We start from the raw sequence: 16,910 nt of genomic DNA on the forward strand, positions 1-16,910 counted from the left end.
GTGGCTGTAATGCAACCCATTCATGTGCAAGAGACCCAAAATGAAGGAGAGTTCTTCGGTTCTAGTCATGAGCATCGATGGTTACTTGAAATGTCCTTTAGCATTACGAAACCTGTTGTCTATTAAGTATCTAGGAACTGAAAATTTTATTTTCTTATATCTTGGGTGTCCAACTGACCATATTTTAAATTTTTAGTAAAATAATTTTAAAACATTTTTTACATGTCAAGTGGTTTATGCAGATTTTGAAAAGAATAATCAACTTAGCTATTTCTGGTTCTAGCCTTTCACCACTCCTCCCCCAACTTTATTTCCCTTTCTTTTTGGGTGTTTTGGCCATTTCATTTCTTGCTTAGTCCTGCCTGTTCCATCCTACCGCATCCCCAGCCTCTTTTGCTGTTTTGGACCCCAAATCTCCTCCTCAACTGCTCCAATCTAGCCCCAGATACAGATCCCACTCATTGATTTCCTCCCAGTTCTGATAACCCAGCTCATGTTCTGACCAATACTCCCCATATATTTTAAATAAAAAACCAAGCTAAGACCTAAAATATCTCTCAAGCTTTTCTCTCCTTAAAAGGTCTGCATTTCACTTTTCAGATAAAAGCATCTTTGTCTATAATACCATCCTGTTAACCATTCTGGACTCCGGTTAAATTTAGCTAAAATTTAAAATTTAACTGTAGTCTACTTAAACATTGATGTTTAACTTAATGCAAGTGAGTAATGTTCCACTGAGTTCAATGGGTCACATGCATAAAGATAATCATATGTACAGAATTTTTCAGAATTGGGCCTTAATTATTTTCTAGTTCTCTATCCTTTATTTTCCTTGCTAAAAGCACCTTTGTTTTTACAGGCAGTTCAGTAATGCATTCATGGATTTCACCCCCTTTAATTATTAATTAACCCATTTTATCTTTGGTATTCCTTTTTCTAATACACATGTAAATTCCTTTTTATTGCTTCCCTCTTTAACAAGCAGTAAAATCAGTGGGGGCACACATTCCATGTCTTTTGTCCGTGGGCATGTTAAACTTGATTTAGTTGGGGATTGGTCCTACTTTGAGCAGGGGGTTGGACTAGATGACCTCCTGTGGTCCCCTCCAACCCTGATATTCTATGATTCTATGATATTTCTTTAATTCGCCTCTAGTTCATTTCTACTACAAGTATAATTTTTTTTTTTAAACAAAGACACCACACAGATCCTTATGAAACCACACTGGAAACTTCTTATTCCTGCCACGTCTTTTTCCAAGAACTGCCATCCACTACTGCTCCAGACTTCTTCCTCACAGGATTCTAATACTCCTTCTGCCGAACCATGTTTGCTAAAGTCCTGTCTACGTGAGCATTTTTCAGAAAGTCACCCACTTTTTCTGCTCCATCAGTGAAGTGCTCGTATAGGCAGGGCACTAGTGGTTTTTAACTACCGTGTTGTGCAAACCAGCTCAGGGTAGGCACAAGTGGCACAGTAATAAAAATACAAGTGGCCTGCATGAATTCGCACTCAAATGGTTGCTACCCCCAGTCAAAGACTTCCCCAGAAACATAGTGTAGAAAGGCCTGGATTTTTTTTTTTAATGCCTATCAAAATAAGCCAGCTATGCATTATGTTTCTATATTTCAACTTCTATTTTCAGGAAGCTAATCAGTCCGTGGAGATTGGAATCATTAATTCCTTCATTTCCTATCTGATTAAAGAATCACCATTATTTCCCCCCCATCCCATTATATGTCAATGTCTGCAGTCAACCCTCCTTCCTTAGATATTAACACAAAAACCTTGACAGCATTTTTCCTGTATTACTAAGACTGAATAGCTTTCCTCAGCCAAGCTTTTCAATATTCATTTAATGTGAAATTAAATGTCCTAAAGAGTGTGTTCACCTCTCCCTTTATTCTGTCAGACTGGTCTACCTCACTAATAGGTGAACAAAACATTTGAGTAGAAAGACATTCTAAACAGATATGCAGAATAAGCTCTCTTCTAAGCCAAGTCTCATCAAGATCACCAAATATACAAACCTTCTCTACCTCACCCAATATTTTAAAGTGAACCCTATTAAATGGTCAGGTGGTATAATGCTTCACAACTACACTGGTGGCGACAGGTTGGGTATGTGTAACTACATACCGCAGGAAAAAGCTGACTGTAGCTACACCCAGAAATGAAAGGCTCTAGCAGGGGGGAGACAGCAGGGAAAGGCTCCAACAGTGAGAAGCTGCCAGAGACTTTCCCTAGTGCCCCCTCACTAGATCCTTTCTTGGAGGCAGGGAAAAGCTCTGACAGCAGGACACTACACAGTTGAAAAAAGCAGTGTAGGTGTTGGAGGCACTGCTTGTGTGTGTTTTGAGCCATATAGGATATATAGCCTAAGGTTCTGGTGTTTCTGTACTCTGCTCATGTAAGCAGTGCCTCACTGTCTACACTGCTGTTCATACCCATGGCTGGGGTGTGTGTGCAATGTGTGTACTCCACATCCCATCATAAGCATATACATAGCCTACAGACATATTAAACTCAGTCTGTATTTCATGATCATTCACAGGAGTATAAATGTCTTCAACTAAATCTTCACTATGCTACCAGATCTCATTGTTTATATCAGCCAACCACAGAACCCAGAAGAGGATTAATTGTCTTAACTTCACATTTACTCACTTTAATGACTTCTATCACCCTTCTTTCTATATGCAATCTAAAATGTTCTGTTTTATAAAATAAAGTTTCAATGAAGATTACAGTTTATTCTACTTAATCAAAAATTGCCAATATCTGGTGATTTAGTGTCCCTCAGATCCATAAGCATTTAGGAAAAGATTTTGATAACAGTGTCACCACAAAGCAGACGCTTCTGCACTATTTCTCCCCTTCATAATACTGGTCTGAAGTAGCAACATTACTGAATCTCTATATTTTAAGAAAAAAATTGAGCTAACCAACCTAGTGCTGATTTTCTGTCAGGACAAGTTTATTGTCAACTCCTTTGCATAGAAAAATGACTTAAAACCAAAGATCTTGTAAATAGTTTATCACTTGGACTGCCAATATATTAATGTTATCCTCTTCTGGGACAAGAGTGAATAAAATGCGACTCACGTCACCTCACCTCAAATAATACATAAATCCTGCTTGTTTTCTTTGAGGAAGTCATTTTACATACAAGTCAAGATCATTCCATAAAAACAAAACAAATACAAACAAAAAAACCCTGCAGTTTTGCCATTTTAGCTAGACTTATTATCTAAATGTAGACTTGGGCCAGTCTACATTTACTCCAAAACTACCAATCTCCCAAAACTCTGAAGAGGTTCATCAGAAAAGCTTCATGTAGATTAAGTGTCTCCTTAACTCTGCAGGGGAGGGGCAATCCAGTGTTGAACCCAATACCCTTTAAAATTAACTTTAGAAAACAAAAGTAAAGAGGGTAACTGGAGTGAGAATCATGAAGACAGAAGTAGTAGAAAAGGGTATAAGCAAAGGAAGAAAGTAAAATGCAAAGAAAGTAGAAAAAGAAGGAATAAGGGGGGAATAACAATCTGGCAAGAAAGTAAGGTGACAGGTGAAGACAAGAGAAATAAAGAGAAAGAAGAGTGGAGTCAGCATTTGGGAAGACTGCAGGGCAATTACCTTGCCTTTCCTTACATATCTGTATTAATGTAAAACACGAGCAGTTAAACCAAACTGGCACCTTCCCCACGCATTTAAATTTTTTTTGACACAGCAGTTGTGAGATCAACAACAGGATGCAAATCAATTTACAGGTGTTATTACTTCAGGAAAACTACTCAGTGGATATACAACTTAATAAAATGGTCTGGAAAACACGTCTGCAAATGCAGGTGCATAGATTCCATGATGATGAGTGCAGTATAAGAACCTATGTAGAGTAATATACATCTTCCTGCAAGTTTTCTACATTTGATAAGAAACAGGATGAAGTTCCAAGTTCTACTCTTCTGAACCGTCGAGAGGAGAAAAATTCTCCTCTGACAAGGGAAATTTTATTTATTCAGATTTTTACTGCACTCCCACATGCTAAGCACATGTATTTTTAAAACAAATATTGAAAACAAAGTTCTCAAGATCTTTCCAACTCTAGCAGACTCCCTTACAACCATGATTTATGAAATCCTTAATGGCCTCTATCATAATGAAGATGGGTTTCGGGTGTGTCTTTCTGGGAGAAACCTGTGAACACAGTTAAGTCTTGTACCATGGAGCAAAAGCCAAAGCTCAGACCCACACCATGCTTTTTGTACCAATATAGTTAAACTGGCACACTCCCTTAGGACATGTCTACACTACCCACTGGATCGGTGGGTAGTGATCCATCCCTAATAGCTCTGCCGTCGACTCCAGAACTCCACCACGGCGAGAGGCAGAAGCAGAGTTGATGGGGGAGCGGCAGCCGTCGATCCCGTGCCGCGAGAACGCGAAGTAAGTGATTCTAAGTCGATCTAAGATACGTCGACTTCAGCTACGCTATTCTCGTAGCTGAAGTTGCATATCTTAGATCGATCCCCCCACCCCAGTGCAGACTAGGCCTCAGTGTGGCCACAGTTACACTGGTATAAAGGTGCTTAACAGTATAGCTTATTTTCATAGATGTAAGCCATACCAATATAAGAACCTTTTATTCCAGTATAACTGTCTCCACACTAAGGTATTACATCAATTTAGCTATATATTTTTAAACAGATATAATTAAATTGGTGCAAAATTATGTGTAAACCAGCCCCAAGAATATTCTACCACCAGCCCCTTCCTGAGTATATCAGGAGAACGGTTGCATAAGTGACTCCGATGATCACAACTTTCGCAGCATCAGGGGACTAAGTACCCAAGTTACCTAGTCGTTGAGTGTTTATCTTGAGTAAACACTCAATCAACTGGCAGCCTAAGCAAGATCACAGAGCAGATGTAATATGCTCACAGTGAAAAAGCCCCTGAAAGCCAGCCCACACATTCTGCACTGATTCAACATATAGCCCTATGTACAGCACAATGCAGAAATCTACACTTTTTTTTTAAAATATACCTCCCCTGAAGACTGATTTAAACATGTACTCACCTAACTTATAACTGGCTTTACAAAATTACTAAAAAGAGAACATCCATTATACCACATAAGATGCTAGATAATCAGATCACTTTTAAGCTGATTTTAAGCCAAATTTATCCCTGGCGTTACTCCATTTATTTCAGCATAGTAACACCACAGTTGAATTTGACACACCCCCTCCCCCCCGAAAAAGCTACTGCTTGGTAAATTTATGTATTAAAAAACAAAATACCACACTGCTAGTTCAGAGTCTCATCCAAAACCCTTTGAAGTTAATAGGAGTCTTTTGGCTGAGTTCAATGGGCCTTAGGCGATTTTTTTAAAATTCAGATACAGTTTAGGACTGTTTAACACAAATATAGGACTGTTTAACATAATTAAATATTATTGTTGTGTAACTGCAATTTTCCAGCTTCCTTACTTTATGGATAAAGTGATATAGAAAATACAAATGCCAGATTATGTTTTATTTTTATGCTCTGTGGTCAATTCCAAAGTATTGTTTCCTACATTTTTTTTAAATTTCAGAATTCTTAAGCTACCAGTGTGCGTATGATTTTGCTATGACACACATAAACAGGCCACATACAATTTCTAAGGAGACAGTGTTTCTCTTAATGATTTCCACCTGTACAAATAATACAAATTTACCCTATCAAGACTTGTGTTGGGAAAAATAGTTATAGATGGAAATATTTCAGACAAAATTAAAGTGAAAGCTAGTTAACTGATTTGGAAAGAATGACTTTTTTTTTTTTTTTGGAATTTTACATATTCTCAGCTCTCTTTTTTCCACCACAGTAGGTAGTATCTTAACACTTGTTAAAAAGATCAGCAAACTCAAGCATACAAGAAAGGGCATCATCACTACTAAGCTGATCTGTTCAGACCACCTTCTAAAAAGTATCTGTAAAATAGCTATAAATCACCAACGCTGATCAGCTCAAAATTTTCTTTTCCTCTTTCACCCATAAACTACCAAAACTTTCTTCTACTGAATATCGTACATTAAAATGGCTCTATCATCTTTCAACAATTTATTTTGTTTCTCTTTGCCTTATTTATACTTATGCACCATTCTCCTTTTCACCTATTCCTCCTCTGCAATGAGGTGTGTACTAACTACATATCCAATAATGTATGCTTTCTGAAGACAGTTTGTATAGCATTTCGCATGCATAATTTAAGTTTTCACAAACATGGCCTCACACGGAGATGAGATTGCCCTGTCTACTACTTTTTGACATAACAACAAAACCCAAACCCCATAACTTTTGAAGTTAAGAAAAGCCCCTACAATTTAGATGTTATGAACAATGTTATTGATCCAGCACTGAAAAATAAAATTCAGTGTATCCACAGAACAAGAGGAGCATAAGTAGCAGAGCAAGATTCCTACACCCTGTCCTAACAATGTGCCGAAGTAAACATTGCCTCAATTTAAGGATTAAAAAACTGAGGTAGGGATATTAGTGACTTGCTCAAAATCAACAATGAATTCAGAGTTCAGATTAGGAGTTCCAGTCTTCCAGACTGTGTGCTCAGACCACCATCTCTCTCCCACTCTAACAGGTGGTTTGCTATGTGAAATGTTTACTAGAACAGACAGACAGACTACCAACTTATTTAATATAGGACAACTATCAGCTACCAAACAACTATCAGCTACTAGTGTCTTTTGGTCAATCCCTAGGGTCGAAATGTAAGAGCTAGCTGTGAAAGACTTCATATATCCCCTGAGCTATTGAACGACTCCCAACTTTGTTGTTTTTTTACATCTTAAATAAGTTTTTCCCAATGAAAACCTGAAAAGTTATTACAAAAAGAAATTACTGAACATGAATATCAACCTTACAACATGCATGTGACTGGACTGCAGTCAAACGTCAGTGAAATACTGTTACTCTGAAAACTGAAATGTGTATTGATAAAAACAACCAGATCCTGAAGACATATGAAGCAGGGGAACTGGAAAGCCAACAAATGACCTTACCGTCAGTGAGAGAGGAAAATGATGTGAAGAAACTGTAGGAGATGATGGTAGATCCTGTCAATTTTTTTCATGAAGAGTCTGTTAGACTTTACAGAGAGGCAGGAGGCAATCAAAAGTAGCAAATAAGCAGCTGAGAACCAATGAAGCTAGAGAAGCAGGGCTATTTGGCAACATTAAAAAAAATGAACAAATGTGCAGCAGAGGAAGTTTGTGTGGTCATGGGATTTTATCCCAAGGAACAGGAATGGAAGAAGCAGAAGTTAAGGATATGCCAACATTAGAAAGACAGGCCTTGTCATTATGAGAATAGGGCAAAGCGGAAGGGATGGGGAAACAGGAGGGGAGGAATTCTACAAAAGAGTCAATGGAGGAGAGAGCAGGAGACAGAGGAGCTATGGACTGCACTGAAGGTTGCAAGAGGGCTGGGAAACAGTGGTTGCATTGTTTGAAGGAGATGAAGCAGTGATTGACGAGAGGGAATGAGGAAACAAAGGTCAGAGGAGGGACAGGATTTAGTGAACACAAGGTCAAAGTGACTGGTCATTTGGTCAGTGAGAGAGTAAATCCAGGACTGAAGGTCAAATGGGGTGGTGAGGCTGAGCTAACAGGTCTGACAGGACATCAGTATGGAAGCTGAAGGTTGCCAAGGGTAAAAGGTCAGAAACTGTGAAGAGTGGAAAACGGATGGCCAAGAGTCTATGGCTATGTCTACACGGCCCCGCAGTTTGGACCACAGTGATGCAAATAGCAGGGAGTACCAAAGTGATGCACTGTAACTCCTCCGTGTGGATGATGTGGGTGAGAACTAAAAGGTTCCTACTTATTAACGCAGTCCTCTTCAAACAGGGCTACAATAAAGCCTACCTCAGTGACAAAGCTGGATGTTGAGGAGTCCAGCATAAGGGGCAGCGCACAGAAGACAGTGGGAAAAGACAATAAGAGTCAGAGTATTGTTCAAAGGAGGAGATTGGGGCTGGAACTGGCTGGACAAGGAGAGAAGTTGTGAAGATGTGACCCACCTTATGTAGATGGCAAACTTTTTGGAGAAGGAAGCAGGTCTTAACAATGCTTGTGAAACTACTATGCAAACTAGCAACACCATACAAATGTATATTTACTCTGTGTATTTTGATCAACAGTGGACTTCAGTTTCCAGGGCTGACAAGAATTAAATATAAGTTTTAAAGGTGAAGTAATATATACATTTTTTTTTAACTGAAAGACATAAGAACAAACTGAACATGCATAGTTTGTTGGTTCTTCTTTTGATATCAAAATCAGTGAAGAAACGGATTTCCAAGGACTCAATTCTGCTTCCAGTCATAATTCACCATTATGCTTTACTGACCATACCAAGACTAAGATTATATGACACTTATACTATTTATACAAGGAGAAATTTGAAGAGACTAGTACTATTAGGCTCAGTAGGCATTATTTCAGGTACTCAAGGCAATTCTCTAATTGTGTTTCATAATTCTTGTTCACAGAAATACTAGACCTTTGGATTCCAAGATATACTCCTTAAATATAGACGTCAGTATTTATAGTGCCTGTTCTTTCAACTTTATTATCTTAGATTGATTAGAAGACTGCATACTACTCAAGTTCTGCTTATCAATGCTATCAGCCTTATGCTTGAGGATTTCAGTAACTGTAAAATCAAATATAATTTTGAAATAAAATGTTTACATATTAGTTTCCTTGATTCATATTGTTCTATTAAAGAAACCCTAATGTAGTACAAATAATTAAAACCATTACTGTAGCTTAAGAAATCACTTAATATTTTTAAAAACATATTTTAAAGCAAATAAATAAATAAAAACAGGAAACCATCACCTAGGCAATCAGAAGACAGAGTAAGCCTGCATGTTTGTTTGTTTGTTTTAAATTCTCCACTGTTTACAATAGCCTCTTAGAAGTTTAAAAATAAGATTCCTTTCCGCAGCAAATCTGGTTTTGGCTATATAAAAACTTCAATTCCACACTGGTACGGTAACATGGTAAAATTTGCACTGTTGCTACCCATACTGTACCTTTCCTGTGAATCCACTGTAGTCTACGGGTATGTCCACAAAGCCAAAACACCAACCCTCCCTCAAACATCACACCGCAGCAGTGAGTCTCAGAGCCCAGGTCAACTGACTTGGGCTTGTGCTAAGGTGATAAAAATAGCAGTATAGATGTCCGGGCTCAGGTGAGAGCCCAGGCTCTGAGATTCTCCTCACCGTGTTTCAGACCCTGGACTTCAGCCCAAATCGCAACATCTACAGAGGTATTTTTAAGCTCCATAGTGCAAGCCCCATGAGCCCAAGTAAGTTTGACCCAGGCTCTGAGACGTGTTGCCACACTTTGTTTTTGCTGTATAGACATACCCTACAAATTAAAAAATGCACATAAAATCCATTAATTTCCAGAAGTAGGTTTTTTTATTGGCAACGACACATCAGATTTAAAATCAGACCTGGACTGAGGACACTCTCATTCAGGTTAGAGACTCAGGCTTAGGAGCTCAATAGGTTGACCATGTTCTCTTAAGTTAGATAAATTGATACTTTGGGAGAAAAATATGGTGGCTTCACTCACAATACAAAAAACTGTTATACAAACCCTGTCTGCTCATTACTGTACATACTTTATTCCTACAAGATAAAGACTAAAGAAGCCAAATCATGCCCTTTGCAAGTGGAGGGGATTAATCTGGAAGACCCTGAAAGGTACCAAGGAAGGGATCAGTAATGGCACTTCTGCAGCAACATCTTTCACCTTGTTCTCATGCCACAGAAGCCATTCTGACTGGTCTTTCATAGGGATCTGGCTCTGTGGGTAGAAGGATATGGAGGCTGGCTGCTCTCCACAGTTCTATGCCTTCCTCCAATTCCCTCATGAATCAGCGAGATCATTCTGATTCTGTCATCATTACTTACCCACTTTCTCCCTTTGTGCTGAGAATCCACCCCACCTGATGGGGAAAGGACCAGCATCTTGGGGCACCAGCCAACAGGGAAGCAGAGTACCTACTAAAGCTGTGCTGCTGTCAGAGGGAGTTAGGGAACGGGTAGCTAGGAAGCAGTATAGAACAAAAGAGAGATTCAATCTATGTGGTGGGTCAATGCATACTGTATTTTGCCTTCAGGCCACGAGACAAGCTAATTATCAAGAACTTAAAGAACAGGGTCACACTGCCTTACAAAATAAAGATAAGTTTGCCTAAGAATTCTAGAGCTGGCAATATGCATATTCAGGGTCTTTACCTCCCTTCAAAGAACAACAGATTCCCTTTTAGCAGCTAAACACAAAGCCTATATACTGCATTGATCAAAGAAGTGTACAGCTGTTAAAAGACACATGCACTTTTGTGAAAGCACAACATGCACTTTAGAACTTTTTATGTTATTAGGCAAAAAATACTTGATCACTTCCAGTCTATTATGCTGTATCATAAAAAGTGGAAAGACTTTTTTTCTGGAAAACCCCAATCATTTGGAAATTACTATCCAACCAAAGGAAAAGGTTTAAATCTGTCAAGTTTGTTCTGTTATCTCTATAACTCAGAATTATATTTTTTATTTTTTAGAAGCCAAACTCAGGCTCCTGTCCTCTCACCCCTTTGAAAAAAGAATGTTCTTTCTGAGGATACAGACTAACACGGCTGCTACTCTGAAATCTCCCATTTGAATGACACCGAAGTGTCCGTGCTAATCTCCTTCCATTTTTAAAAGGTTGGTTTCTAGTGCTTTTCCTTTAAGTAACAGCCTTGAAAATGTAACTGATTATTAGGGCTTGAAGTATGGCACTGATTTTTCAATGGGTTACTCAGAGATTCCCACTTACAGTGACTTATGTCCAGCCTTTGTGATCTGTGGAAACTACAGCCACAAGTTTCTAAATTTTTTGTGAGGGTCCCAAATTGGTTTGTCAGTGTGGGGGACAGCACTGCTACCGATGGCACTAACGTCACAAGAGCTCTCACAACCTACGTCCTGCAGCTGAGCAGGTTCCTCTAATGAGAGCCAATGTAATCTCACTCTGGTCACAAGGAAAGAAAGAAAACGAAAAGGGGGACTTGTGGCACCTTAGAGACTAACAAATTTATCTGAGCATAAGCTTTCGTGAGCTACAGCTCACTTCATCGGATGCAAGAAAGAAACAGTGTATCTACCAGATTAAGCACAGAAGCAAGAGATTCCTGCATTCTAACCCTGGTAGCTGAACTTTCCATTCAGTATGACTGACTGAAATTGTAAGTTTTCCCTTGTCAGGGAATACTATCAACAGAAGCAGTCTGACTGAGAAACAAATTTCATTTGCTATTATACTTTTAAGTTCAAGGCATTTATACAAAGCATTACAACACTAACATTAAGCAGTCTTAAAGGGGACTCATAAGTATCTATATTCTATATAATAGTACTTTCTTCAAAGTATCTTACAGACATGAATACGGGAGCTTTGTTAGAGCCTAAGTATTCAAACAAACAAAAAAAGCTATTTCTGAAAGTTTTGTTTAGTGACCAATAGCCTGCTTTTCAGAGGTGATCAGCATCCATTGCTGAATGAAGTCAAAATGAGTGCTGGATGCTCAAACAAACAACAAACCAACAAGGCATTGATTTATTATCATTCCTGTCACACAGTCCAACAATCTATACAGCACTACAGACATTCATTAAAACTTCAAAATACCTTGACCAAGAAAAAACAAGAAAAGCACAAACCTACCTGTAGAGCAGGTTCAAATCATTAACTAAAGACTCAGTTGACAGAACACTGCACAAAACAACACTGGCAGCCAATTTAGCCTTTTTGTGATTGCTATCACATGGAAACTTTATTAGCCTGCACAAAAGAATTAAAGAGGTAATTCAATTTCTCTGCCAAGCCAAATTACAAAGAGCAGAGATTTGACATTTATCCTTTTCTTCTAGCTATTCAACTTCTCTTCTTCTTGGACCTGTTTCTTTATGAGTTTAGAGAATAATGTGGGATAAATAAACTACTCATATGTTGCCCCTAAATACGGTTTTTAAAATGCAGTTTCCAAGAGAGTCGTTAGACTTTTCTGAACACCACAACACAAGTGTCTTTCTTTTGTATGTACAAAAGATGTACAACAGCTGCTTGCAAAGAATATTATTAATTATCAAAAGCTTGGAATTTTCCCTGAAGAAAAAAAATACACTTCTCCTGTATTGTCACATACACTAACAAAGTATTAAGCTATCTTAGACCAATAAAGTTTATGCCAGCCCTTCCAAGCAGCACATTCAATGTAAGTAACTGAATAAAATACTAAATAATTCCTTCCTCCAACATTTTTCCTCATGTTCAAAAATAATGGAGAAGTTGTACATGATTCACTTTTCAGTGGACTATTTAAAAATAAAACAGGCAAGTTGTTGAGAACAGCAGAATCGCAATCAAGGTGGAGAAAATATAGGGACTGATCCTTCTGTTGCTGACGAATGAAGAGGGAGAGCAAGCCTGTTTTCCAGCTCTGACTACTACAGTATGAAAACAAAGCAACCACTTCTAGCATCTATCCATCTAGCCACAGCTTAGTTACCTGTCCTCATCTTCGAGCAGTTGGAGAAAAACAGAGGAGACAAGTTTGCATCTCATAAGAGTGAGCACTGATCAAATTATCAAATCACCAAAACTTCATACACCTTTATTGTCACCAGATTAATATTGCTCAGAAGCAACAAAACAACAGTAGGTACAGTGACTGACACAACACTACCTTTCCCCATATAGAAGCAGCAAGCATTTGCACAGTGCATGAGTCTGCTGTACACCCCCACCAGGCTACTCTGAAAAAGCAAAAACAGCAATCATAACAACAAGTTGGCAGATCTTATAACCGAAGGAAAGACTTAAGAGAAACACTGCTGCTGTTCCTTCCCAGAGAATACACAGTGAAACCCATACTAACAGCCGCCTCTAACTGGAAATATCCCTTGTCTTCAACCACTTTAAAAAAATCCCCATTAATTTTATATATCATTTTACACACACAAATTACTGTACTTTTATTATGTAACAGATTTTGAAAGGGCCCAATAATGCAGGTTTCAACGTAAACTGTTCTTCTTGATTATTTGCACCCTAACGTTCTCACATTCTTCATATCTACTCATTTTCACAAGTACTCCTAGGACAGCAATTTAACTAAGGAAAATGTAGCCCACTCCACACAACTCAAGAACAGAAAAAATAATCTTGCCACACAACTCCATCTGAATAGGTAAACACCCACACTCACCTCTCAGAAGGACAAAAATCCTGAAGTATGCCATTCACCTTGAAGAGGGGAAAAATGCAAACACGCTCATCCCTATACACATATCTTCCTCCAGAGTTTGCCTCTTTACTTAAACTTTGACCAGGTAAACAACCACCGCTCTCCTCCCCACAGGATAAGGTCCTTCTTGCATAAGGAGACCCCACCCCAGTAAAATGTAATCCCCTAGATACGCATCACCATAAATTGGTAGTTACCCTCTTCTATGAAAATCCTTGCATAGGTTAAGTGCCCTGCTGCCAAGATAAGTGGCTCCCTATGGTGTCTATCCATCCATGTCCCATAAATCCCACCAAATATCCACCCTGCAGAACAATGTCTACACAGTCTTTTATTCCTCCCCCATAACCCTCCTGTCCAGTTAAACTGATAACCAATCTCAAGATAGTCATCTCTGTACAGGGTCACTCCCATCCCACTCCATGCTTTTTCTGCACAGAAAGACAGTACTGCCTCCAAATATTTCCCTGCAACGTCTGTCACTCCCCCTCCCAAAACAGACATAACCCACTCCGTGTAAATTTCCAGGCAAAGTCTATCACAAATTCCCAATTCTCCAGGGCAATTCTTCCTGTTCCCATGCCCAGATAAATACTGCCACTGTCCGCAAGATAAGACCCTCTCTGCAGTAAATGTCACTCTCCACCAGGAAATGCCTATCCAAGTAACCTGCTTCCCACCTTTACCCCACCACATAATACAAGAACTAGTGATCACTCAATGGAAACTAATAGGCTGCAGGTTTAAAATAAACATAAAGTAGTACTTCTTCACACAGCACAGTGTCAACCTGTGGAACTCATTGCAATGGGATGTTGTGAAGGCCAAGAGTTTAACTGGGTTCAAAAAACAAGTTGACCAGTTCATGGAGAAAAGGTCTTATCAATAGTTATTAGCCAAGATGGTCAGCGATGCAACCTCATGCTCTGGGTACCCTTAAACTTCCAACTTCCAGAAGCTGGGACTGGATGACAAGGGATGGATCACTCAAAACTGCCATTCTGTTCACTCCCACTGAGGCACCTGGCATAGGCCACTGCTAGAAATAACATACTGGGCTACACTGACCATTGGCCTGACCCACTATGGTCATTCTTATGTTCCTACAGAGTTGGTCATCCACACATACACCATTCCTCTACCCATGTAAATGCCCAACACAGTATAAGCATCATCCTGCAGGGTCTGTGATTACCTAGGCAAGGGTTCTTGATTGGTAAACAACCCTTTGCTGGACAAGCATCATCCTGTGGTGTGCTGTCACTCCCCCTATACACTCTTGCCCTGGTAAATGTCTCCCCATTCAAAAGGTAAGCATCTCCCTGCAAGACCTGGCACTTCCTATCCCCATGTCCAGGCACATCACCTCTTTCTCTTGATAAGCATCTCCCTGAAGGATCTATTACTCTTACCTCGTGCACAAGTACCCAGGAGAGAGTGGCTCACCTCTTCATCAGAATAAACATCCTCCATACACAGCCCTGCCCAGATAACCTTACTCTCAGACTATCTCCATGCACAGCTTGTCACAGTCTCCTCCCCCAGGTAAATGCTCCCCCCCCCGGACGAGCCTCTCTCCCAGGGTCTGTCACCCCTGACATCCCAGGGATATATCCCCTCCCGTGCAGTAGCATCTCCCCAACCCCAGGGCCTGTCACTCCACATACCAGGGAAATGCCCCCCACTGCACTAGCATCACCCCCAGGACCTGTCACCTCACCCTCATCCTGGGAAATGCCCCCCCATACACTAGCATCTCCCCAGGACCTGTCACCCCCCCATCTTGGGAAATGCCGCCCCCCACACTAGCATCTCCCCAGGACCTGTCACCCCCCCCCATCTTGGGAAATGCCCCCCACCGCACTAGCATCACCCCCAGGACCTGTCACCCCCCCATCTTGGGAAATGCCCCCCACCGCACTACCATCACCCCCAGGACCTGTCACCCCCGCATCTTGGGAAATGCCCCCCCACTACCATCACCCCCAGGACCTGTCACCCCCGCATCTTGGGAAATGCCCCATCCCCTGCACTAGCATCACCCCCAGGACCTGTCACCCCCGCATCTTGGGAAATGCCCCCCACCGCACTAGCATCACCCCCAGGACCTGTCACCCCCCCATCTTGGGAAATGCCCCCCACCGCACTAGCATCACCCCCAGGACCTGTCACCCCCCCATCTTGGGAAATGCCCCCCACCGCACTACCATCACCCCCAGGACCTGTCACCCCCGCATCTTGGGAAATGCCCCCCCACTACCATCACCCCCAGGACCTGTCACCCCCGCATCTTGGGAAATGCCCCATCCCCTGCACTAGCATCACCCCCAGGACCTGTCACCCCCCCATCTTGGGAAATGCCCCCCACCGCACTAGCATCACCCCCAGGACCTGTCACCCCCCCATCTTGGGAAATGCCCCCCACCGCACTAGCATCACCCCCAGGACCTGTCACCCCCGCATCTTGGGAAATGCCCCATGCCCTGCACTAGCACCTCCCTGGGGCCTGTCACTCCCACCCCCATGCCAAGTAAATGCCCCCCCGCCCCGCACTAGCATCTCCCTGGGGCCTGTCACCCCCTACCCCGAGAAATGCCCCCCTCCCCACAGGGCCTGTAACCCCCCGCCCCGGGCCTGTCACTCGAGCCCTGACACGCTCCCCCGCGGCTCGGGCTCGGCCCCCCCCGTCCACGCCCCCTTGGCCGGTGCGGCTCCCCAGGCGAGCCCGGGGCTCCGCAGGCCGCGCCCGCCCCGCCTCGGGAGCGCGGCCGGCCCCGAGGTTCCTTTACCGTCTGCGTGCGGCGCAGCCCCGGGCTGGGCCATGGCTCCGCCGGCCTCCCCCGCTCCCCTCAGGCAGCGGCGCGGGGGCTGAAACCGCTACGCCAGGAGCCGCTGCGAAAGACGGGAGCTGCCGGGCCGGGCCTCCGCCGCCTCCGCCTCATCCTGACAGCGGGCAGGGGGCGGGCGGAGCGGCGCGCAGGCGCCGGGGCCTGACCCGGGAGAGCACGGGACCCGCGCGGGCTGGGCCGGGCCGAGGCCGAGCGGCGGGAGAAGAGGATAGCGGCCCGCACGCCCCGCCCTGGGCTCAAGCCGGGGAGGAGGGAAGGCAGGAGTGGGAGATGGGGCAGCTGCCGAGGTGGAGCTGAGACCATCAAGCTGGGGCCTGGCTTTGGGGCCCTGGTCTAATTCTGTGACCACCACTCATAGTCTGGGGTCCCAGCTCCTGGGCGGGGGCAGCGCTTGGTGGGCCGCAGATGAGGAAGCCCCTGCGACCCCATTCCACGGCGCTGCGATGGTTATTCTTGGCACCATGCTCCCGACGTATCCGCTGTTGGTTTACTTCAAGGATACTACAGGATTTGATCGACCGATGGCCTGATGCTGCGCCCTGCGCGTCACCTGCCAAATTTCCCCAAGCTTTTGCCTTTGTCAGGGGTTTGTTCTGTAGGGTCCTCACTTCGTCAAGAAACCACATTAAAATAAACCCAAGCATTCAAACATGTACTAATATAAAATTTGACCTATTAGTTCTGGTATC

General features: G+C 42.4%; 1 protein-coding gene across 6 annotated transcripts in view; it reads right to left on the reverse strand.

The window, feature by feature from the left end:
• The window catches only part of RABEP1 (rabaptin, RAB GTPase binding effector protein 1), a 79,232-nt gene extending 62,806 nt beyond the window's left edge, over positions 1–16,426 (reverse strand). For 4 of the 6 annotated variants that reach the window (XM_073315425.2, XM_073315423.2, XM_073315424.2 and 1 more), the window contains exon 1: positions 16,162–16,425. In XM_073315425.2, the coding sequence (XP_073171526.1) occupies positions 16,162–16,195 (34 nt within the window). In that variant the 5' untranslated portion in view covers positions 16,196–16,425. Of the gene's footprint in view, positions 1–16,161 lie in introns of all 6 variants that reach the window. The other 2 variants (XR_012155390.1, XR_012155391.1) reach the window with 1 other exon arrangement.
• Between the last annotated feature and the right edge of the window lie 484 nt (positions 16,427–16,910).

Source organism: Lepidochelys kempii, chromosome 17 (genome assembly GCF_965140285.1).
Source record: "Lepidochelys kempii isolate rLepKem1 chromosome 17, rLepKem1.hap1, whole genome shotgun sequence".
Classification (NCBI taxonomy): Eukaryota; Metazoa; Chordata; order Testudines; family Cheloniidae; genus Lepidochelys; species Lepidochelys kempii.